Below are 23,806 nucleotides of genomic sequence, written 5' to 3'. Positions count from 1 at the left end.
TCTCTAACATTGCTAACCATCTAACCATCCCATGGAGGGCAGAATCTCCCTTGGTAAGAACCACTGCTCTGGCCATTTTCATCCCATGTCGGTTTTCTGTGGGTGTTTCTTGCTGCTGTTGATTGCTTTTTGCTTGGCCAATCATGCTCCTTTTCTTCCCTCTTTCTGTTTCTTCTAGGGACATCTACGAGAGGGTAAATGCCACCTATCTCTAGGGAATGCTATGGCGGCATGTCGTAGTTTCCAGAGAGCCCTAGAACTGGATCACAAAAATGCTCAGGCACAACAGGAGGTATGGTTCTGATCTTGTGTGTAGGGAAAAAGACAATGTGGTATAGTGACCTGAAAGTCAGAACTGAGAGCGGGGGAAAAAAAGAACTGAGCTAGTTTCACTCCTGCCATCGGCCACACCTGGCTAACTGTAGGCAGTCTCATAGTCTGTCTGAGGCTTGATTTTGTATATGTAGACAGTTTTGAGTATGATTTATAGGTTTAGGAATCTGTGAAAATTGGAGGGTTTCTGAGATTCCTGGGGTGGGCAGATGCTGCAAGGAACTGATTTGAATGAAGTTGAAGAATCTGAGTAAATTCAAATCCTGATTAAATTGGTAGCAGCTAAAACATGTTTTAGTTCCGTTTCCATATATACCCTGTTTACCTCTGGTTGCATTTTAGTGAGAATCTGGAAACTTCTGCTCGACCTCTGACAATGCCTTGCCCTTATTTTATATCTTTCAAGGCATGATTCTTGTATTCTTGACTTTAAGTTCAAACTGAGGGTGCAGGTTGGGCTTTACCCTTTTAGCTGCATCTTCACCAACTTGATTTGTAAAGTCTGTGGTTCTGATTTTCTTGAACTAATAATTCATCAAAGCCTTAATTTTTGTGTTTGTTGAACCTATAACTTCATTAAAACTTTCCTTATCTGATTTCCTGGTATAGTTCAAGAATGCTAATGCAGTCATAGAATATGAGAAAATAGCAGAAACGGATTTTGAGAAGCGGGATTTTCGGAAGGTAAAGTATAACTATGGGGAGATCTCACCTACCCTTTGTCACAAGGTTTCGTGTGTGTGTGCGTGTGTGTGTGCGTGTGTGTGTGTGCGCACGCGCGCGTGTGTGGTATAGTACACAAGATCCAGAATAATCAGTTACCACTTTATTTTGACTTTTTTTTTTCTTTTTTTTTTTCTCTCTCTTTTAAAGACTGTTTTTTTAAGAGCAGTTTTAGGTTCACGGCAAAATTGAGAGGAAGGTAAAAAGAGTTCTCCTATGCCCTCTACCCCCCCTCCCCACATACATAGCCTCCCCCATTATCAACATTCCCCCACCAGAGGTACGTTTGTTACAGTCACATTTTTGACAGTTGTGAATAGAGCTGCTCTAAACATCTGTGTGCAGGTTTTTGTGTGGGCATAAGTTTTCACCCCTTTTGGGTAAATACTAAGAAGTGCAGTTGCTGGATCGTATGGTGGAAGTATGTTAAGTTTGCAAGAAACCACCCAAATGGCTGTACCATTTTGTATTCCCGCCAGCAATGAGTGAGAGTTCCTGTTGCTCCACATCATCACCAGCATCTAAAAATTTTTTGGGCCAAGGTACTTATTTTCTTAATAATATTTGGCTTTATGATGAAAAGCAATAATAGTCTACTTGAGTTTGTTCCTGGTTTTGATATAAGATGGTAGCCTAAAAGTGTGCTGCTAATAGAGGAAACACTGGTTGGAATTAAATATTATGTTTGGATAATCCATTTTTATTTAAATAATGGGAGCTAGCTCTAACTCTTGCTTTATGTGAACTGGATGCAGCTGTAACTAAAAAGTAGAGGCTCCTTTTAGATTCTTGAACAGTGTATGTAACCTGTCATCAGTACCATTTTGATATTAGGCTTTTTTGCTTTTTAAGTTTTTATTTAGAGAGAAAGCGTGAGTGGGGGAGAGGCAGAGAGAGAGACTCCCTAGCAGGCTCCGCACTGTCAGTGCAGAGCGCAGTGTGGGGTTCAAACCCACGAATTGTGAGACCATGACCTGAGCCAAAGCTGGAAGGTTCACCGACGGAGCCACCCAGGGCCCCCATTGATGTTAGGCCTTTCTATGAAAACCCACTAGTCTCCTTTATGGCGCCGTGTGACAGTCCCATGAAAATTAACGTGCCCAAAAGATTGCCCTGTCTGAAAACATGCAAAGGATATAAAAGTTTGAGATCTCTTTCTAGATCTTGTTTATAGTGGTTATGCCTCATCTGTATAGTTCTGAATTCCCTTCTCTAGATGATATTTTGACGTAGCTTTCATTAGTTTCAAAAGGGACGGTGAATGGCTCCCAAAAAAGTTAAAAACCACTGATCAGGATCAGTTTTCAGGATCACTTAAAAGAGGTTTGTATTGGATCGGTTGAGTGGTCGACCCTTGATTTTGGCTCAGGTCATGACCTCATGGTTGGTTTGAGCCCTGAGTCAGACTCTGTGCTGACATTGTAGAGCTTGCTTTGGATTCTCTCTCTCCCTCTCTCTCCCTCCCCTGCTTGTGCTCATGCTCTTTCTCAAAAATGTAAAATAAACTTTAAAAATTAAAAAAAAAAAAAAGTTTGTATCATCCAGGGAACATGTGAGAATTTGCTCAGTGCTTTCTGTAAAAGGGACTCAATAAATGTTTGATAAAAGGATACAGTTAAGAATGATTCATAAGTCAAAAACTGTGCAGGTCTTTTATTTGGTAATAAATATTTCTGATTAGCTTATGCAGAGTCCCAGCATTAACTTATCAGCATCCCTCTTCTGTCCATTGGTTTTAATAACCACAGTGTCTTTGTAATAACCACGGTGATTCATAAGTTTTTTTGTTGTGTGTGTGTGTGTGTGTGTGTGTATTTGGAAAGCGATTCTGCCTTCTGTCATGTTTTCTGAGGTTTACATAGGCAAAAGCTTTGTCTCAAAAGGCAATCTTTTGAGTTTCTTTTCTCTCTTGCCCACTCTGGAGCCAGAATCCCCAGTTTGTGACAGAATCCTCTGTTTGTGACATCCCAGCCCCCCCACTGTAGCTCATGGTGATGTCACAAATGAAGAATTATGATCCTGGCAGGGGAAGCAGATGAACTTGGAAGAAACAAAGATCTTCTTTGCCTGCAGCTGTCCCTGGTCGTGGGGAGATGGGGGTGGGAAGTGAGGCACTGAGCTTCGGCTCACACTCCACTGACCCAATGGGCAGAACCATCTCCGCACAGAGCGTTGCGAAGGCAGCAGGGTGTGGCTGCTTACATTTGACTGCTTCACCTCCCCCCCAATTATTTTTCTGTCGAAGGGAGAAAAAGTCAGCACCATGACTCTACTCTACATCATACCTAAAACTTCAGACAGTCCTGGGACTTCCAGGATAGTAACCCGTGCCCTGAAAGAGAGGTGCCCCACCACTGCTCTGAACCCTGCAAGGAGTCTTCCCAGTGGAGCAGAGCAGCTCGTGGGGTTTCCCTGTTTCCACATATTTTCAAATTAAAATTTTTGAATAGGTGCCATTCATCGTTAAAAGAAGTGGAAACAGATACTCAGTGATAGGTATTCCCCCCGAACTTGATTTCCATCTGCCTAGTTCTCACCCACTAAAGTAACCACTGTTCTTGTTTCTTCTGTTCCCTTCCAGTTTAGTTGTACACATATAAGCAAAGAGAAGCATAGATTTCTAATTTTTTTTTTTTTTGCATGAGAGGAAGGAAATAATGCTGTATACTGTTCTATACCTTTTGTTTTCCCCCCTCCCCCACTTAGACCTTGAAATCTTTATTAATATATGGAGAACATCTTTATTGTATTTTAGAGGCATGTAGTATCCCATTATATGAATGTCTAACCAGTTGCCTGTTTGCTGGAATTAGTCCTATTTCTGCTTCTGAGTTTTCAGACTTCATCTCTTCCTGATCCCCAGGGCCAGATTCTGAGAGGAAATGGGTGTCCCTTAATTCCACATTTCTCCTTTGGGTCATTTATTACTGGACAAGAAGGTGATTCAGCAAGGATCTCCCAGGAATAGCAGCTAACCCAAAACTGAAAGCTCAGAGAACAAACTTCTGAAAAGAGAAAAAGGGTGAGGGCGGGGGGCACCAGTTTCTGCTCAGGTCATGATCTCACAGTCCGTGAGTTCGAGCCTTGCTTCGGGCTCTGTGCTGACAGCTCAAAACCTGGAGCCTGCTTCGGATTCTGTGTCTCCCTCTCTACCCCTCCCCTGCTTGCGCTCTCTCTCTGTCTCAGAAATAAACAAACATTAAAAAAAAAACGGGGAGGCACCTGGGTGGCTCAGTTGGTTGAGCGTCCAACTTTGGCTCAGGTCCTGATTTCTTGGTTTGTGACTTCGAGCCCCACGTTGGGCTCTGTGCTGACAGCTCAGAGCCTGGAGTCTGCTTCGGATTCTGTGTCTCCCTCTCTCTCTGTTCCTCCCCTGCTCATGCTCTGTCTCTCTCAAAAATAAAGTTTAAAAAAAAATTTTTTTTAAAGAGAAGATGGGAATACATGGAGAGTCTTTATCAAGCTGAAAGATTGAAGTAATCCCAGCCATGTGCGTGTGTGAGAGAGAAAGAAACTTGCCTTTTAGTTTGTGTAGCAACATGTTGGGTGCAGTACTCTGATTAAGTCTATTAGGACCATTTAAAATGCGCCATTTTATTGGTATATTTCTGTACTAAGAAGTGGAAGGGTAGCCACCAGGGTACTTAGTGAGCCATGAGGCTCATGGCACAGGGAGGAAGGAATTGTGAGCCATTCTGATCATACAAGGAGTAATGAGTCTACATCAGGTTATTTGGGGTATCCTTGTCTTACATAATAGGCTAAACATGGTGAGTTAGGCAGAGTAGCAAATGAGTCTACATTAGCAGAATGTGATTCTGACCACAGTCACTGGATATGATTCAGTGTGGAGGCAGCTTAGCATGGTGATTACAGTTACAGGCTCTGGAGTCTCAGTGTGAGACCCAATCCTGTTTCTATCACTTACTAGCTTTGTTGACCTTGAACACATTACTTTATTTCTGCGTTTTCATTTAGTTTCTCATTTACAAAATAAGGAACTTCATGAAATTACTGTATAAAATTGTTGTGAGCATTAAGTAGGTCAGTATATAAAGTACTTAATGTTTGCTGTCATCATTATCGTTTGGATCACCTGCTCTCCTTGTTTCAGTGGTTTAATCAAATGACTTAGATATGTTCCTAAACTCTGATATCACTTTCCTTTGAATCTGTTTGTTGCCTGTGGCGAAACTAAAATGAAGATGTTTCTGTACAGTCCAGAATGAAGAGAGTTATTTGCTTTCCTTCTCCCCATAGGTTGTTTTCTGCATGGACCGTGCCCTAGAATTTGCCCCTGCCTGCCATCGCTTCAAAATCCTCAAAGCAGAATGTTTAGCAATGCTAGGTCGTTATCCGGAAGCACAGTCTGTGGCCAGGTATGAAGTCCGGCCAGTTCGGCCTTGACACACCAGATACCACTCGACAGGTGCCGTCTGGCAGCTCTCGACAGCAGGAGCTACCATATGTCCTGTAGGTAGGCCAGCTTGGGCTGATCAGTCCTTTGCAGGTCATATGGTCTCTGTTGCAACTGTTCACCTCTGCCACGATAGTGCAGATGTGGCCATCGATGATAGATAAGTGGATGATGTGGGTAGGTTTCAATACAATTTTATTACCTAAACAGTAGCAGGGAGGATTTGGTCCTGTGGGCTGTAATTTACCAACCACTGTTCTAATAAAGACTGAGATGCGTGAAGTGTATTAGAGATAAATATAGGTGGTTTATTTGGGGAAGGTATTGGGATCTGTCTACCTTTGGATACTTCCATACTAGACACATGGTCAGGAGAAAAACTGGCTATAGTAATCACAAATGTTAGTGTTGGTGGAGAGATCCAAACCACAGCTGAGCATGTCCCTTTACGGCTATTGCAGTGACATTCTACGAATGGATTCTACCAACGCAGATGCTCTGTACGTACGAGGTCTTTGCCTTTATTATGAAGATTGTATTGAGAAGGCGGTTCAGTTTTTTGTACAGGCTCTCAGGATGGCTCCTGACCATGAGAAGGCCTGCGTGGCTTGCAGAGTAAGTTCTAGGCCCCACATCTGAGTAGGAAAGAAAGCTTCCTTTTTGAGCCTTTAAGAAAGTCACAAATAGAAGATTCTAGGACCACATGAAATGTGAGCATGCTGGACATGCTTTTTCCACCTTGCCAGGATGCTTGGTCCTTTCCTTAGAAATTATTTCAGAACTACTTTTATTTGCCTAAAGGCAGATGTGATCATATATGATCCTCCTAATACTAGGTGTGTTTTTTTTTTCTTCCCTCAGTAAAGAAAAAATAGTAATGCTTATTCTGGGAAGTGGAGGTAAACCCTGGGTGACACAGGTCTCATTGGTATTCTCTTGTAAATCTTGGTTTCCCCTGTCCACTCCGTAGGAAGCACTAGTGAACAGCAAATAGCCTAGGTGGTGGGGTTGGAGGGGAGGGGGATAAGGATCTGTAAGATGCTAAACAACAGGGATCTGAGAAATTGAAAATAGACTCGGGCCTCTCTGTACGGTGGTCTGAGATTTCCTGGATGTGAACTAACCTCCCTTTGCTTTTCCCTGTAGAATGCCAAAGCACTTAAAGCAAAGAAAGAAGATGGGAATAAAGCATTTAAAGAAGGAAATTACAAGCTAGCCTATGAACTGTACACAGAAGCCCTGGGGATAGACCCTAACAATATAAAAACAAATGCTAAACTCTACTGTAATCGGGGTACGGTTAATTCCAAGGTAAGCACTCGGTCTGGGTCTTGGGGCCTATGGAGATATGTTTAAGGGGCATCTTGGGGAGTCTGCTTAATAAGGACAAGCCACACGAAAGGAGAATAGTGGTTTTGGTTGAGATCTCAGCTTGTTAGGAACTTCCTTTTGAGAAGCAAGCTTTTACCTTTTTCCTAGAATTTCAGGGCACTTGAGGGACAGCTGGGAAGGATATTCCTATCTGGTCTTCCTCAAGATCCCTTCCTTCCACTAAGGGAATGGCTAGAGGCTTTGGGATAATTTTTTAAGCAAATATTGTTGCTACTTTTTGCCAAAGCAAGTGATTGTGGCTTTCTCGGGAGTGATTTGGAGGAAATTAGAGTATGAAGCAGGCTTAGTTTTTTTTGTCCAGCATGCTCAGCTGAAAATGGTCTGAGCACCTGCTGCAGTGCTGCATACCATGAGAAACCAGAGCAAGCTCTTGCTCTTGTAGCGTTCCAGTGGTCAGAAATCAGTGATTCTTACTCCTGTAGTTAGCCTTTTGGAGAGTGGAGGGCAGGAACCACCCTTACTATTTCCATGTCGTGTTTGGGCACCACCCTGGAATGGCAGAGGTGGCTTATCCTTGCCCATAAGTGTGCCTGGCTTCCATCCCTTAGAAGAGAAACCAGTTTTGAACCCGGTGTCCGTAGCCCTCTGAGATACTGGAGGGCTTTCTCAGTGACTAGAAATGAGTGTGACAGGGGCCTGGTATGACTGATCCTCTTAGAATTGTGAAGCCGTGCTCACAGCTTCTGGGCTCCCTCAGTCACCGAAGGTGTGAAGTATGACTGCTCTCTCTCTCCTGAAGCTTAGGAAACTAGATGGTGCAATAGAAGACTGCACAAATGCAGTGAAGCTCGATGACACTTATATAAAAGCCTACTTGAGAAGAGCTCAGTGGTAAGTGGTGCTGGAGGGTGAGGGGAAGAGGGAGTTGCTGCCGGCCTGCCAGGGGGATTGCGTTATGGATGCTGAAGCAGCCCCAGGGATGTTGTGAGGTCATTTGGTCCTTCCCCCTGCCTCTAGGTGGGATTGTTCCAGCCCTAGACTCTCTTTATAGACCTCCAGCCGAGGAGATTGCACAGCTCCCTCAGTCTCCCATGCCTGTGTCTTACGCCCCTCACGGTCAGTAAGTTTCCTCTGATGCCTGACCCAAATTCCTTTTGTTAAAGTTTAAATCCATTTCCTTTGGAGATTGTATTTTGTATTGTACACTTTTGCTCTAACTTGGCACAGTGCTTGGCACACAGTAGGTGCTCACTCAATAAATGTTTTGTCGAATGAATGTATGTTGCTTGAAAGAGGAAGACAGGGGCGCCTGGGTGGCGCAGTCGGTTGAGCGTCCGACTTCAGCCAGGTCACGATCTCGCAGTCCGGGAGTTCGAGCCCCGCGTCGGGCTCTGGGCTGATGGCTCAGAGCCTGGAGCCTGTTTCTGATTCTGTGCCTCCCTCTCTCTCTGCCCCTCCCCTGTTCATGCTCTGTCTCTCTCTGTCCCAAAAATAAATAAACGTTGAAAAAAAAAAAAAATTAAGAAAGAGGAAGACAGAGACAGAGTTCTGCTTCTTCTGTTTGTTCCGGGTTACAGAAGACAGAAAGGAGTTTAAGCTGGCTCAGCCTCCCAGCAGTATAAGGAAACCCTTTTTGAAATACCTCTGTGACTTGGAGACTTATGAGCCAGGATGTGCCTGCCTAGATCTAGTGCCCGGATTCGCCTTCAGAATCGGGGTGCTCCCCAGCTTACATGTCCTTCTTACTCTTGGACCCACCAGACTCTTTTCTGCAGACAGGAACCTTAGCAAGGGCTAGGAGAGACCTCCCCCAAATCCATTTCTTCTTATTTCAGATTATTTCCCAGACAGAGAAGAACAATTCTATCTTAAAATTCCAGAAGGAAGACCTATTTGTTGTAAACTAATTCTCCAGCATTCGTTCATTCCGTTCCTTGTCCTGAAATGTCACATCCAAAGAGGTGCTGCTACTGATGCCTGATGAGCCCTTCATTCTTCAAGCTCCTCAGTCTCATTGGTGCAGGGTGTGGCCTGCCTCCCTTTTAGTTTTCCCAAAATGATCCACTTTTTTTGAAAACAGGAAAAGTGCTTCTGTATGTGGTGCTTTTTTTTTTTCCAAGTGGATTTCTAAGTAGATGAGTAAGTCTATCAAACAGAAACATACACAGAATTGTATTATAGATCCTGAAACTAGCTGTCTATCATCTCATGTTTGCAAACTGCTGGCAGGCAAACATGGAAGCTTTGGAAGACAGCAAGTACCCTATGATCCAGCTAAAGACTAATGTTAACAGATCCAGAATGCTATGTGCACGTTTACTGTGATGTTATCTGAAAGAGCAAACAAGGAGAATCCCCTAAGCGTCTAGTGGGGCGGGAGTGGCTATATATATGACACTGTGTCAACTCAGTGGATACTCTGCTGTGTTTGAACAGAGAATGGGGAGAGAATATTCTTGGTTTGTTAGCAAGATAAAGGGGTGGACAATTCTATCTTGATATGTGTTCAATAAAGAAAAATCAAATGGCTTTAATCAGACAACTGACAGTTTATCTTTGTGGTAGAAACAGAACTGTCCTCTGAGTGGCTCTGCCTTTGAGATCCCACCACGGGGCACAGCGTGCACTTTGGGGCACAGTTGGCCAAGAACTTGGCAAACAGTCCCCTCAAGCAGCTGGGACTGACATGAAGTAGTGGAGATTAGTTCAGGCCAAACCCTTACCAGAGTCCTGACTGCTACCTCAACTTATCCCTAAAGACGGGGAGATGCCAGATTTCTGCTACATCTCCCATCATGCATTGCAGTTTCCCATTTTCCCTAAAGCTCTACTTCTCTGCATTTTCTTCAACTTAAAAAAAATACTTTTTAAAAAATAGATGTATAGTTTTCATACAGTGTTGTAATGTTTCAGGTGTATGACAATAGAAAAAAAATTTAAATGGAAAGATGTCCTTGAATTTAAAAAAAACACGTTAAGTAAAAATGTAAATCATTGTAATAACAAGCTTGTTTAATACATTCCAAAAGGGCATTGAAAGTTCATTAAGGTTACTTATTTGACAGATCATTCTACACCCGGGACCATCAGCTTAATACTACTCTTCATGCTGTAAATGGGTTCTCTGAGCTCCTGGTAACATTTGTGCCCAGTGTCCACAGGGCACTGGTTTTTGTCACCATTGTTTAATTAAAATTGTAAATCAAGATGTTGCCAGAAAATCAGAGATGCCTAAGAAGTTGGGCTCTGTCTTGCCAGCCACATCAGCAGCACCCCTCTGCTCTGGCCTCTAAGCCCCCCGGGGCTCTGATGTTTGCACAGATGGGATGTGTGGTGGCAGTGTAGTAAACTTGGTCTTTGTTGGGCAGCAGCTAGCTGTGCCGCACAGTCACTCCTGCTCCCCAGCCGATGGGGTCTGTCTCTGGAACTCCTACACAGTCTGTTTAATCGGTAGGCCAGTCTTGGCACCAGTGATCTCTTCGGGACATGGAAAATGCCACTTTGCTTCTGTGGAAAAGAAGGTCTTAACAGGTCTGGCAATCAGCCTTTCAAGCTAGATTCCGCCCATCTTGGGGCAGCCCCCCCCCCCCCCGCCTTTCTTCTACACTCCTGAAATAAAAGCAAGCCTGCGTTTAGAGTCTCCTTTTTCTCTCACTTACCTCCGTCTCTCAGATTGATTAGTCTTAGTGGAGGCATTTGCCAGCAGCCACCATCTTGAACTCGATCCTTCTAGTGGCTCACTAATCCCACTTGTACTCTGGATTGGAGCTGGCCCTGCATGTTTATGGCACTGCAGGTTTCAAAGCTTTTCCATATTCACCGCTCTCACTTCATGATCTTTTCCTCTTGCATTTTAATCCCAAGTAATCAGTCAAGTACGAGCCTTCACATTGCCTTGTCCTGTGGCAATCCAGATGCCTTTTGGTGGCTCTGAAAGCAGAGGGAACTTTCTCCCCTTAGTTGCTTTCTGCTCAAAGCAGAGTATCACTTCGCTGGTTGGGTGCAAGTGGCGTGAGACCTCTTTTTACTTGAGGAACTGGTAGTTAATTTTTTCTCACAGCTAGCTTAAGGATTCCTGTTTCATGAAGCATCTCAACCGAAAGTGTGTGTCTCTTGCTTGAGCCGTGCCTCTTCTCCCAGAGTGATACTGAAGGTGATTGCTATTTATGTTGATGGACCCCCCTGTATTTCCTTTTCAGTTACATGGACACAGAACAGTATGAGGAAGCAGTGCGGGACTATGAAAAAGTGTATCAGACGGAGAAAACAAAAGGTAAAGGTGTTTGAGAGCCTGTTTCTCAGGGAAATGTGAGGTCTTACTCATAGGCCCTAAAACTGGACATAGGAGTAGTTTGATTCACAGATCAGGGACATCCCTGGGGCTTATTTGATCCCCAGCCAGGAAGAAATTAACAGAGACCCCAAGTGCAGGACAAGGCACTTATTTTCTGGCCCTATATCCTATCGCTTTTACTTCCTTTTATGTGTAATGAGGCTGATGTGCAGAACTGAAGTATGAGTAGATTTGTTTTTTAATATTCAGAAAGAAAACACCATAAAAGCACCTGGTATGTATGGTTAACAAGGCTTCTGACTGCAAGGCATCTGGGTTAGTAAGGGAAACCAGAGTCAGATTTGTCCATTGACTCTAGATGTCTCCTTCTAGAACACAAACAGCTCCTAAAAAATGCACAGCTGGAACTGAAGAAGAGTAAGAGGAAAGATTACTACAAAATTCTGGGCGTGGACAAGAATGCCTCTGAGGATGAGATCAAAAAAGCTTACCGGAAACGGGCCTTGATGCACCATCCAGGTAGAGTGGGTGTGGGGAGGGGACTTGGTGGGAAGAACGAACCAGGAGGGCCCTGCTGCACTCGGTCCAGAAAGTTCCCAGCTCTTGGGGCGCCTGGGTGGCTTAGTTGATGGGGCATCTGACTCTTGATTTCGGCTTAGGTCGTGATCTTGCGGTTCATGGAATTGAGCCCCGCCTCAAGCTCCAGTCTGACAGCACGGAGCCTGCTTAGGATTCTCTCTCTCCCCCCTCTGCCTCTACCCTGTGCTCACCTGCTCTCTCTTTCCCCCCTCCCTCCCTCTTTCTCTGAAAATAAATAAACTTTTGAAAGGAAGAAAGTTTCTGGCCCTTCAGCTGATAGGTAATAAGGTGTTGCTAAGTTCCATACCCTCCAAATTTTGGAATTACCAAATTCTAAAATTGGACATAAAGTGGTCTTTCTCTTCAACTTTTATTTTCTTGTGACCCTGAGTTCTTCCTATACTCCTCCCTTTAGATCGTCACAGTGGAGCCAGTGCCGAAGTTCAGAAGGAGGAGGAGAAAAAGTTCAAGGAAGTTGGAGAAGCTTTTACCATCCTCTCTGATCCCAAAAAAAAGACTCGCTATGACAGTGGACAGGACCTGGATGAGGAGGGCATGAATATGGGTGGTGAGTTGGTTGGGGCAGCCTGGGACGAACCTGACCAGTGTGGATCTTTAGAATTTTTCTTAAGACACTCCAACGGGGAGTCTATATAGTAGCTAGTGATGCATAGTGATTTGTAAGGCACACCCTAGATAAATACCTGTAACGTGTGAGGCACTGTGATGGGTGCTGGAAATAACAAAGGTGAATCAAACAGGTTCCCTGTGCTCTGAGAAGCCAGTCTAGGGTTTTGCAAACTGGCCCACAAGCCACTTCTGACCTCTGACCCCTGGGTGTGAAATCCCAACAAGTACAGTCAAATGTAGTGGGTGCCCAGGGTGCAGAGGACATAAGCACTAGCAAGGGAAGGCTTGGAAGTGCAGAAATAATACCGTTGGGGAGCTGTAAGGGGCTGAATGTAGAAGAATAGAGGGTGTCTGAGGCAGGGGGTACTAAGGCATGAAGCCCCAGAGTAGCTGGATCCCCCTGCAGGGGCTAGAGTAGGCAATATGGGTTTTTTTCCTGTTGGTTAGAAGTTTCCCCCACTGTTGAAGGATCCTAAGTAGGGGAACTATGAACCAGAGTTAGGTGGCAGAATATTTGTGGTGGCAGTGAGGAGAGGCGCTTTGGTGCAGTGAAGGGGGAGAGAATCGGAGGGCACAGTGGGAGGGCAGGGCTTGATTCCTGTCTGTGTTGGAAGAGGGGAAGGATGAACTTGAGTGGCTTTGGACGGCTGACTGGATGGAGCCATTACCTGAGCTAGGGGGCCCAAGATGAGCAGATACAGAGAGGCAAGGAAGAATTTGCATCTGGATACAATGTGCCTGCTGGATCAGCTGATGGAGATGCGTCCTCTGTGGGCTTTAGCAACGGAGACGCGGGTAGGGGCAGCAGACCTGCTGTGGCCTGGTGATGAGGGCACAGTACTGGAGTCAGGCAGGAGTTGGAATGTTCAGTTCTATTGCCTTCACTGGCCACGTGATCTTGAGCAAGTTACTTGAGCTCCTACCTGGTTTTGTTGAGTATAAACTGGGGATGATGTAAGGCATGCAGAGTACCGAGCACCACGACTGGCACCTAGTAGGTACTTCATAAGCCATGGTGCTTTTTTTCTGGCATTTAGTCTAGACAGCATGGAATCAAATGAATACAATAAATCTTAGAACTTACTCTTACATTTAGTGTTGGTAGCACTGAAGTGATAGATTTTAGCCTTTTCAGTAGCAGCCCAGCATTATAGAGAGTGTGAGGAAAGTCTTATGTAAGTGCAAATGGCATCCCACTTGTTGTGAAGAAGGTCCAGCAAAGTAGGTGGAGGTGAAGAAAGCTTTCCTTCAGGTTTGCGCTGGGAAGGAGAAGGGAACATGTGCCAGGAGTGGGATTAGGCATGGGGGGTGGGGATACGTGTGCCCACCCCCATCAATGACTTTAGGGAAAGGAGGTGAGGGGTGTGTCTGGGAAAGCTTGGGGGCCCATCTGCCATGTCATCCTAAGTTCCTTTTCAGACAGGTCTAACTTGTTCACCTTTTGCCCCTTCCCTGTTTCTCACTTTGCTGCACAGATTTTGACGCAAACAATATCTTCAAGGCATTCTTTGGCGGTCCTGGGGGCTTCAGCTTTGAAGGTGGGTATGCCCGCTGCTCTTGGGAGCTTCCAGATCACAGGCCCATAATGCAGCTCCCCGCTATGGGAGAGTCAGGGGGGCCCTTAAGTAGAGGTGACAGAACCCCCCCCAGCAGGGTACCGATCCACACAGGTGCTGCTGAGGATGGCGGTAGGGAAGTTCCTGGGTGCACCATGCCTCGGGACCATTGGTGCCACACCTCTGCAGGGCCAGGGAGGCGTTCACGCGGTCTAGTACCAGGGCCTCTCCAAGAGTGAAGGTTAGAAGCTGCACAGACAGCTGCTCACCTGCTCCCCTCATACCCCCAGGCCCAGGCTGTTGATTGACTTGGCAGCTTTTCTGTTTGAACTTGAAGCAGCCCTTGAAGACTTTCCCATAATCAGAGCAAAGTGATCTTCCCACACAGATTCAACTAACAAGCCCTTCTTTTCCCTTACAGCATCTGGTCCAGGGAATTTCTTTTTTCAGTTTGGCTAAGGAGAGGAAACCATCCAGAACCCAGAAAGTGGAGACTTGCTCAATGTAACCTTGAACGTGGGCACAGTTCACCTCCTCCCTTCATCTCATCTCCCCATCCTTAGAGCAGTTTCGTTTTCTTAGTTGGATGCCCTGTGTCTGTGTGAGTGGGGGGAAGGAGAGGGAGCCAGCGCCGAAGACTGCGGGGAGGGGAGGGAGGCGGGGGGTGGACAGGGAGGCAGCTTGTGAATTTTTGTTTTACTGTTTAACTTTATTAAAAAAGAAAAAAAAAATTAAGAGAATAAAATGTTTTGACCCTTTCTGGCACTTTGCTCTGGCAGCTGCTTTGTGTCACTTCAGACTCGGTGGGCCAGAAGCTGAGCCCCCAGCACGGAGCTGGTGCTGGCATGGATTTTAGGCTCAGCAAGCTGCCCCACAGGGCATGTGGGCACCTAGGGCCTGATGGCAATGGGATGCTGGCCGCCTCTCCCAAACCTGTTGAGCATGTGAGTACCCAGCAGGCCCTGAGTATGTTGTTGGGCCCAGCCTGATGTCAGTCATGGGGAAGTTGAGTTCAGAGAACGGGTTTATTTGATGTAAGGGCCACCACAAATCACCAGAGGCTGTGTGTGTCCAGAGCTCACATGGAACGTGGCTGGGCTGACCCAGACCCCCTTGCTGCCCTATTGCCAGTGTAGCCTAAGGGAGCTGGGGACCAGGACAAAATCCTGGCCTCCCTGACCCCCAGGCCCATTCCAGGTGGGACGTGCAGCTCCTGGGGCACAGACCTTAAACTCACACGCTTAGAGACAGCATTCTTAGCATATACTCCTCACTTTCTCCACTGGTGTCCCTTTCTGTGTGGGAGGCAAACTGGGGAAGGAAACAGTGGTCAGGGTCCTGCTATCCGGGTCAAGTTCAGTGTTTGTTGCAAGTAATCTTTCTAGGAGTTCCAGGCAGAGACACTTGAGACTTTGGCTGAAGCTTAGACTTTTGGCGCTTCGGTAGTAGCGATGGCTGGGGAAAGACTGTGGACCAAACAGGTAACTTACGTTTCTCTTCCTTCTGAGCCCCTGCCCCTCTCTTTCCAGTCTTCCCCCTTTGTCGCCGAAGCCATGGTGACAGGATGCCCGAGGTAGGCCTGATAAGCTCCTACTGGCCTGTACAGAACTCCTCAGTGTCAGGTGTTGCCTTGTGTTTAAGGGTGGCCCGTCCCTAGAGGACTGAGGGACCCAGGCTAGGGACCGTGGGTCTTGCTGGGAAGGCCCTCTCCTTGCTTTGGGCTGGCACACCTGTGGGCCCACTGCTGCAGTCAGTGGGGGAGACAGGCTCCACTCCACGTCCCTCAGACCCAGGCAGCCCCCACTTTCTGTGCCCGTCTAAGATCAGCCTCTCTCCGTTCTGCCTCCTCATGAAAGCCAACACTGTTCAGCTGCCCAGCCTCACCACAGCTGTGCCCGGCCAGCAGAGGGGAGACAGGACCGATGGCCCCACGCTGCGGGACAAAGCCAGTCCTGATACGCCAACCCCGGCCCCAGGGAGGCCTGAGCTGGGCACAGAAGGGGTGAGAGAGACTGCACGCGGCCAGGATTAACACGGTTTATTTCACTGTCAGTCTTACAAGTCACTGAGGTTGGGCAAAGCCAGGATAGTAACTCGAGCACTTTCGTCCAGTAACAACTCAATGAGCAAGGCCCTATTACTGAGCAAGGGGCAGCAGAGGGCACCCCAGGAACCGCAGCACAGGCACCGATGTTCCAAACCCCTTCCCGGAGGCACCAGGCAGGGCTTGGCCCTTAACAGCCAGGCGTCCACCCCACTGGCTCGTGGTCCCCACCAACTGACGCCCTTTGGAGGAGGCACATGGGCCTGCAGAGGCATTAAGGAGGCAAGTTGGGCTGGGCAGACGGCAAGATTGGAGCTTCCCCACCGAGGTACTTTCTCTGGCTTTGATCTCCCCATCCCCACAGCAGAGCCACACGGCTGGAAAGGATGGCCAGCCCGTCCCCATCCCAGGAAGGGGGAAGCCCTGTGGCCATCCGGGAGTGGCTGTTGCTGACTGTTCTCTTTTCTCCCCTACTTATCCAACTGTTCCCTAGTTACAGTGTGGAGGAGGAGAGGACAGGCACTTAGAGCCAAAGGTGGGACGTACACCCCTTTTTCTATTCTGGTAAAAAGCCCCAGACTTCCTGGGGCTGCAATGATTAAGATCCAGGGTCTAAGCCCAGGGATTCCCCCCCACCCTGAATCCATCGCCGGTTTCCCACAGCTGCAGTGACCGCCCTCTGGGTACCTGCAGCTCTGAGGTGACCCCCTCCACCCCACTGGCCAGCTCTGGGCAGGGGCAGGGGAACCAGTAACAGGCAGCTGGGCTCGGGGTTGTGGCTGCAGTTCCAGGCCCAGCTTGGCTCAGCCTGGGCAGCTTTGCTCTGGGTTCCTGAATGGTGCCTCCTACCCCACCTTGTGTTGAAAGCTTGGGCATTAGCGGGACGAGGGTGGGCAAGAAAAGTTACAAGTTTTTAAAAAGTTACAAGAAGGTTAACTTTGAGTAAAAAAAAAAAAAAAAAAAAAAAAAATCTTAAAGATGAAGCAGAAGGCATGCTTCCCTCTCCCCGCTCTCCCTGTAAGGAGCAAGGGGCTGACCGCAGCAAGGACACTCAGATGACGGTGCAGGACTGGAAGGCACCCCCCTTGCGGCTGCCGTGCGTGGGCACAGGTTTGCCCTTCCCGTAGTACCCCGTGAAGATGGCCCTGACCTCCATCTTCTTGGCCAGGCTCAGCAGCCAACGCCCGCTGCCCAAGGAGTAGAGTTTGCCCCGGTGTAGCTCACCCACCTCCTCGCCTCGGCTGCCCCCCTTCTCCTGCCGCACAATCTCCAGGAGGTCAATGCCCGTCTGCACGGCCTCCACGTCCCCCGCGCAGCCGAGGGTGATGTGAGCACGGCTGCCCCGGGGCAGGCTGTCAGAGGGGGACAGCTTGTCCACGTCATTTGGCCACAGCGGCAGCTCCTGCTCGCTCAGCTCCACCCGGGCTCCGGCAGTCTTGGGCGTCACGAAGAGGGCAGTGACGGTCAGTGTGAAGGCCTTGCCGTAGGATTTCTTCACCACCTGTGGGGAGAGGACGACAGCTAAGCTGGAGGTGGTGGCCCCTGCGGTGGACAGCTGACCAAGGATGGACCTGACAGAGGTGAGCACGAGGCAGCCGAGCCCTGGGGGGAAAGCCGCACGCAGCCCGTGTGTTCCAGGAGGACATCTTTCTATGGACACCGTTCAGGCTAATGTGACAAAGCCAAGGTACCAGAGGTGCCAGACATGGGCGGAGTTGGAAGCCAGACTCCCTGAACTCAGCCATCCCCCTGCCCCTGCCCACCAGCTGCAGGGCTCCGAGCAAGCTGTTTAACCTTGCCGTGTTGGCTTATTCACCTGTAAAACAGGGATACTAGAACCTACCTCGGTGCCTGGATTAAAGGAGTATCTGGGTGAAGACTCTAGAAGAGTAACAGGCATGTGACAAGTGCCAATGCCATTGCTGTCCGGTTCATCCTGGTAATAAGCCACCCTGGTACCCAGGCAATATCCCAGAGGACAGGGTGGGGCCAGAAGTCAATGCCTTCAACCAGAGTCTACCCCGTACACCTTGGTTTACATCTGATTACATGTCTGGTTATATCTGATTCTCTGAAAAAGGCCATCTTTCCCGACTGACCATAAACACGTCTCCACTTTTGCTCACAATCCCTTGTGTCTAGCGCAGAACAGGTGCTTAATAAATACCGTTACACGCATGAGTGGTTGGGATGGTAGTGGACAATGTTACGTATTCATTCATGCAGCTGTGCTAGGTGCCAAGAACACTACCACAAACCAAAGTAAAGAATGCAAGTTGGGGAGACCAATAAACAGGAAGATGGCTGCCGCGTCAACCTAGGCAGACGAGCAGGGGAGACACCAGGGAGGCTGGAGACAGCAGCGTGCGGCCGGGCGACACCTGCTGCGTAAGGACCACACGGCAGAGGCTGGGGGCGGCAGCAGAGCGGGAGGGAGGGGTCTGGCACCTCAAAGCCAACAAGCCTCACTATCCCTCCATGCGCCCTACTCCAGGGCAAGACCGGGCCTAGGACCCAGGGACAGGGACGTCAGAGTACCAGGCTCCCTGGGGGCAGGGGACACCTGGCCTTCGGGACTCCACACAAGCTTAGGCCAGAGCACAAGTCTGCTGCTGGGCATCAAAAGTAAAATGCTCTGGTGGGCGGGCCTCCGGGGTGAATGCACAGGCCAGTGGCGTGCTGGGCAGGAGGGTGCTCCCCAGAAAGGGTAGGTGACATCTGTGTGACTAAGCCTGTGGAGGGGTGAAGGGAGCAGGAGATGCCATTTCTTCTGAGAGGCTGTCTGGTTTCTGGTCCCTGCCTTGAGCCGGCACCCATCTCCAGGAGACCCTGCCCTCTCCCCACCTCAGCTGGGTGTCCCTGGGGGGCACTCACATCCTGCTGGGCATACTCTTCTGCCCCAGCAGCCTTCCCGTAGTCACAGAACTTGGTTGTGCAGTGCAGCACGCCTGGGGGTCTCTTCCCAAAGTAGGTGACCAGTTCAATCTTCTCCCTGGGCTCATCCCCAGAGACAACTGCAGGGAGAGAGAGTGGGGCAGTCAGGGCAGGAGAGCAGGGGCCATCCCGACATCTGTCACCACAGCCATGGAGGCTCAAGAGGAAAAAAAAAAAAAACTGGAGATCAAACAGAAGTTCCTTAGTAATCCACGATAATTCACTCATTTACTAGGTGGTCAAACAGCCACGCCAGAGCTACAAAAAGGTGTCTAAATTCCCTGACTTCACGTTAGTTATGCAGATTTTTATAGCTCTTTTCCAGATTTGAAAACTAAGGCACTTATAACCCAGGGACAGGCAGCAGAGGCCAAGGGAATCGGCTTCAGCAGCTACACGTCTGAAAGAGGGAAGCAAGTCATGAAAAATAGGGTAGAAAGGCAAAGGAGTGTTGGAACTGTGCGGCACAATGGAAGGAGTCGGAGCATAATTAATATCCCAGCCCACTCACAAGCCCTTCGGCCTGGGGCAAGTGATCGACCCTTATCTGTCTTTATCAAGTACCATCAGGGTGACTATACACCCATTTTCCCAGGGTCACTCCGAGTCGTGCCCCACTGCACTCGGAGCTTCCTGGACAAGAAGTTACCTGGTCACCAGAGCATGTACCTTGCAGGCCTGTTTGGTGGAGGAGACCATGCTTGGGATATGAAGAGATATTACGTGGCGAGACTTGGAGTATCTGGGGTTTCAATTTCCAGACTCTAGGCCTGTGGCTAGCTTCCGAGTCACTAGGTCTGTCCTATTTACTCCCAGAGTCTAGTCCCTGCGAGGATGTCGCTTACCCTCCCCAGGGGAGGGAGACCCGAGAGCAGGCCCATTACATTTCTCCTGCTGTGTCGCAGGCAGAAAAGGATTGTAGTTTTTAACGGTAAAAGCAGTTTCAAGAGGCAGCCACTCTCCAAGGCAGAGCCACCAGCTCTAACCAGGAGCCCTGCCTGGCCGGTGCTTTTCTGCCAAGCCATTCCGGGCACAGGGGTCACACCTGGACGATGTCACCATAGGCTCCACGGCTCCCTGGTTTCCCAGCATTCCAGCCTTAGGAGCCAAGAAGGGTCTCTGAGCAACGCGCAGGCACAAATCACCTGCCTCTGAGTGGTAACACAGAAACATGGGTGGGGACACTGCAAGTAGAAAGATGGTCCAAAATGGGGGGAAACCAGCCTGAGACCTGGGACCCATCCTCAATGAGGTCACAATAGTCCTGTCAGTTTGGGGCAGCTTAGGATTCCATGGAATATTTTAAGTTTATATTTTTCGTAATCTCTACACCCAACACGGGGCTCAAACGCATGACCCTGAGATCAAGAGCCGGGTGCTCTTCCCACTGAGCCAGCCAGGCGCCCCCTCCGTGGAATACTTTATCTCAAAAGATGGTTCTGCGGCTAAAAACAAGTTAGAAGACAACGGGACCAGATCCTCCCTCTAAGGTTATACGAAATGTTGATGCACTTCCTGTCTGTGTTTCCTGCCCCGAAGACAGGGTCAGTGGTCTCTATGGGCGGGGGGGGGGGGGGGGGGGGGGGGGGGGGGGGGGGGGGGGGGGGGGGGGGAAGGGAGCAGTGAGAGGAGAGGTGCCCTGGGGAGCGCCTCCCCCCAAAGCCCACCGTGCCTCACACCAGGTGAGCCTCCACCTGCCTGGCACAGCCGGCTCCCGACGCGGGGACACCACGCGGTCCCGGGCACACAGCACCCCGTGCCCAGCGAGGGAGGCTCGCGAATGAGGCTAACCGCCCGCACCCTGGCCAGCCTGCCACCTACAGTGTCGCAGCTCCTTCTTGAAGGCCTTGTGGTTCCCCAGCTCCTCCAGGAAGGCCTGGCCGGCTTTGCGGAGGCTCTCGGAACTCTTCTTGGTCAGGAACCAGCCGAAGTAGAGCGGCAGGAAGTCCTTCTCCAGCCCCGGCTTCAGCTTCTTCAGCTCGTCGGCCGACAGCTGCCACTGATTCTTCTCCTTGAGCTGGGCACAGTCCAGCCGCCACGCCGTCTTGGGCTCCACCAGCACCACCTGGTACTGGTACTGGTCGGCCATGTCAAAGAGCTGCTCCAGCCGCTCCCGCTCGTGGTTGGTGTCGTCCAGCACCAGGACGCGGATGTCCCGGCGGCAGTAGGCCGCCAGGTCCTCGTCCAGCCGCTTGTACTCCTCAGAGAAGTCTCCTCGAATGCCGGGGTTAATCTTGTACGCGTCGGCAGACACCATCTTGGTGCCGTCGCGGTACCTGTCCACAATGACCCGCGCCAGCGTGGACTTGCCGCTCCCCGGCAGGCCTCGCAGGATGAAGAGCGTCTTGCACTCTTGCAGTGTGGCCACCGTCTCCTCATCTTGCAGGAAAGGAAACTGCAGCTCAGGCTTGTCCTTGGCCCCTGAGGATGACATTTTGCGGAAGAAGATCTTGGGCAGGAACGCGTGGCTCTTTCGGGAGAAGCTTCTATTCTGTGTGAGGAGGGGAAGAGCAGAGTCAGCCAGCTCGTCTGGGGCCACCCCGCCAGTCTCTCGCCCCTTGTCTCTGGCCTCCTACCAATCGAGGCTCCCAGCCCGGAGTTACAAGCAGCCCCGGGGTTGCGGGCACCCTGCCGAGCTCGGACCTTTCCCTTCTCTGTAGTATGTAGCCGTAGGCTTCTGGTTGTAGAGGAGGGAGGGGAGAGCTTGTCAGGGCGCTCCTCAACTCTTAATTCCCTCCGGCTGGAGCTATAGCTTCAAGGATCCCCCACTGCTGCCACCTCTCAAGGGAAAGCGTGAAGTGTGCGCCTGTAGTTCTAGGAGGGGACCCTAATTTTATATTCCTGGCACCTATTAAGGATGACCTCTTTGGAGGTGGGGCTGCTATGTCTGGGCAAAGCCACAGCTGCCCTGGCTCTGGGTGTGCAGAGGAGGGTGGGGGTGGAGAAGGGTTACCCAAAGACTGCCTCCCTCCCCCGAACAAGGGCAGCAACAGATAATACTCTCTTGTCTGGGATGGGGGGGGGACAATGGTCCCACAGAAGGCCTGGTGGGGGGCAGGGCAGGAGAGCGCCGCACAAAGGGCCTCATTCACCACGCCTGCCACCTCCTCCTCTGCCCTTGGCCCCCCCAACAAAGTCGTGGTCTTTGTGCCTGCCCCAGGACCGCGCGGTCCAGGGCACCTGAGTCCAGGGTCCAGTTCTGTCCACCACTTTGTCAGCGGCACCTCCCTGAGCCACTTGTTTGCCGCCCCGCTAAAAGCCACAAGTGGTAACACTTGTTGCGGTACGCGGTCTCCCACAGCGGCTCCGCCCCCAGGCAGCAGCACTCCGAGCGCTGCGCTGGCCCTCGCTTTTCTCAGACAAGGCCCGCGGGCCGGAGAAGGCGAGGAATGCCCACCCCGCGCTACCCCCGACCCAGACTCGGTCTGCCCGGCTCCCGCGGCGCCCGGCACCCGCCCTCCTGCGGCGGCCGTGCCGCCCTCCCACTCGGCTCGCGTCTCCCCTACCTCGGGCTGCACTCCACGGCCCAGAAAGCCAGAGCTCAACTCCGGAACTTCGAGTGCTCATTTGCATGGCACTTCCTCCCGAAAATCCCCCCACACTCCCGTTTTCCGTAAGGGTACTTCGCCGGCCCGGCCCGCTCCCTCCGCTCCCGCCTCCCCGCGCCCGCTCACCATGATGAGGGGGGCGCCGCCGTCGCCGCCTAGGCAGGCACTAGCTCTCCGGGACCGCCCGCCTGCGCGGAGGGACACGGAGCCCAGCGGTGGCACGACCCCCGCGGAGCAGCCTTATATAGCCCGGGGGGCGGAGCGCGCGGCGGGCCGGGGCGGGCCGGGGCGGGGCTCTCGGCGCAGGCGCGGCGAATCGAAACCCGAAACTGACTGCGCGCGGGAGGAAGCGGCCGCCCAGCGCCCAGCTGAGCCGCGGCGCACCTGTGTCCTCCAGAGTTCCAGCCGAGCTCTAGAAAGAGGGAGGCAGTCACCCTTCCCTGGTCCCACAGCGGGATTAGGGTGAAGCCAGGGAGGCAGGGGCGTGCAAGGGCAAAGGCAGATCCTGTCTTTATTTAAAATTTTGGTATTTTATTCATCGTGGGGGTTTGCGTTAATTTGTGTGTGTTTTACAATATTATGTTAAAATACTGTTATGTCGCTTACTGAGTTTCTTGGCACCTTATGAAAAATTGCATCTGAAATGCCTCACTCGCCTCACCCTAGTCGGGGCCTGGTCCTAGCTAGCGTCACGTCAGCCCTAACACCTACAAGGACTGCAGAAATGGAACAAGGATGGCAATAGCCAAGGGACAGGTGGATAACGTAGTGAAATCCTAGCTTATCCCCTGAGGTAGCTGTTCAGCCACCACCACCTCTGGGAAGCCACTGAAAGCTCGGTTGGATTTTTGAGAGCTTCCCGTGTACCAAGTGCTGTTGCTAAGCACCCCTAGAAGCCTCACACCAACCCGGGAGACAGATACCCATCCTACAGAGGAGGAAACAAGCTTGCGGGAGCCTGATTTACTTGACCATGCCGCCCGGAAGTGGCGCAGGTGCAGGCGAGCTGCCACTCCTACTTGGGGCTGCTCCCTGTACTTGGGCAGGAACTTTCTCCAGCTGGGTTTCTAGAACACAGTGCCCCTGTCAGTGCCAGCATTCACTTCTTTCTGCCTTCCAGGCTTCAGGGTTTACAAGTAGGGCTTCCTCACTGTGACGGCTGAGGCTGTCCCATCATTATTTCTTCCATAAAGCCTCCCACAGTGCCCTGAACACAGTAGGCACTCAGCAAGATGAACAGATGACCGGTGCCTGGGCAGACATACCTCTATTCCCCTCTTTAAGTTAGCCTGGTTCCTTGGAGCTTACCTGTTTCTTCACCCTCCTGAAACCCTTTCTTCTTAGCACCTCTCTCATTTCTTCCATGCGGTCCTTGGACAGGGCTTGGGGGAGAGGACCACCCGTCTCACCTTGAAC

The 23,806-nt window shown here is 50.2% G+C and overlaps 2 protein-coding genes across 4 annotated transcripts in view; one reads left to right on the top strand and one right to left on the bottom strand.

Annotated features, from left to right (window-relative positions):
- The window catches only part of DNAJC7 (DnaJ heat shock protein family (Hsp40) member C7), a 29,736-nt gene extending 12,851 nt beyond the window's left edge, over window positions 1-16,885 (top strand). For all 3 annotated transcript variants that reach the window (XM_043584480.1, XM_043584481.1, XM_043584482.1), the window contains exons 4-14: window positions 179-292; window positions 943-1,017; window positions 5,317-5,435; window positions 5,935-6,088; window positions 6,620-6,784; window positions 7,605-7,696; window positions 11,005-11,078; window positions 11,472-11,618; window positions 12,094-12,246; window positions 13,784-13,846; window positions 14,286-16,885. In XM_043584480.1, coding sequence (XP_043440415.1) covers window positions 179-292; window positions 943-1,017; window positions 5,317-5,435; window positions 5,935-6,088; window positions 6,620-6,784; window positions 7,605-7,696; window positions 11,005-11,078; window positions 11,472-11,618; window positions 12,094-12,246; window positions 13,784-13,846; window positions 14,286-14,323 — 1,194 coding nt within the window. In that variant the 3' untranslated portion in view covers window positions 14,324-16,885. The remainder of the gene's footprint in view (window positions 1-178; window positions 293-942; window positions 1,018-5,316; window positions 5,436-5,934; window positions 6,089-6,619; window positions 6,785-7,604; window positions 7,697-11,004; window positions 11,079-11,471; window positions 11,619-12,093; window positions 12,247-13,783; window positions 13,847-14,285) is intronic.
- On the bottom strand, window positions 15,888-22,665 carry LOC122485589 (2',3'-cyclic nucleotide 3' phosphodiesterase). Its single transcript, XM_043584483.1, has 4 exons — window positions 22,517-22,665; window positions 20,664-21,333; window positions 18,783-18,922; window positions 15,888-17,409 (listed from the first exon to the last, which is right to left on the bottom strand). Exons 1-4 carry the CDS (start codon window positions 22,517-22,519, stop codon window positions 16,960-16,962), a joined length of 1,263 nt encoding a protein of 420 aa, XP_043440418.1. The 5' UTR covers window positions 22,520-22,665; the 3' UTR covers window positions 15,888-16,959.
- Between the last annotated feature and the right edge of the window lie 1,141 nt (window positions 22,666-23,806).

The sequence above is a fragment of the Prionailurus bengalensis genome, chromosome E1 (assembly GCF_016509475.1).
Source record: "Prionailurus bengalensis isolate Pbe53 chromosome E1, Fcat_Pben_1.1_paternal_pri, whole genome shotgun sequence".
NCBI lineage: Eukaryota > Metazoa > Chordata > Mammalia > Carnivora > Felidae > Prionailurus > Prionailurus bengalensis.
Note: the sequence above shows the minus strand (reverse complement) of the source record. Positions and strands in the feature narration are given on the sequence as shown.

Excerpts from the sequence above, each read along its gene's own strand:
- LOC122485589 (XM_043584483.1), bottom strand. Across the intron at positions 18,923-20,663 it reads CAAGAAGGAGCTGCGACACT|TTGTCTCTGGGGATGAGCCC; the intron begins GTAGGTGGCAGG and ends CTCTCCCTGCAG. Across the intron at positions 17,410-18,782 it reads AAGAGTATGCCCAGCAGGAT|GTGGTGAAGAAATCCTACGG; the intron begins GTGAGTGCCCCC and ends CTCTCCCCACAG.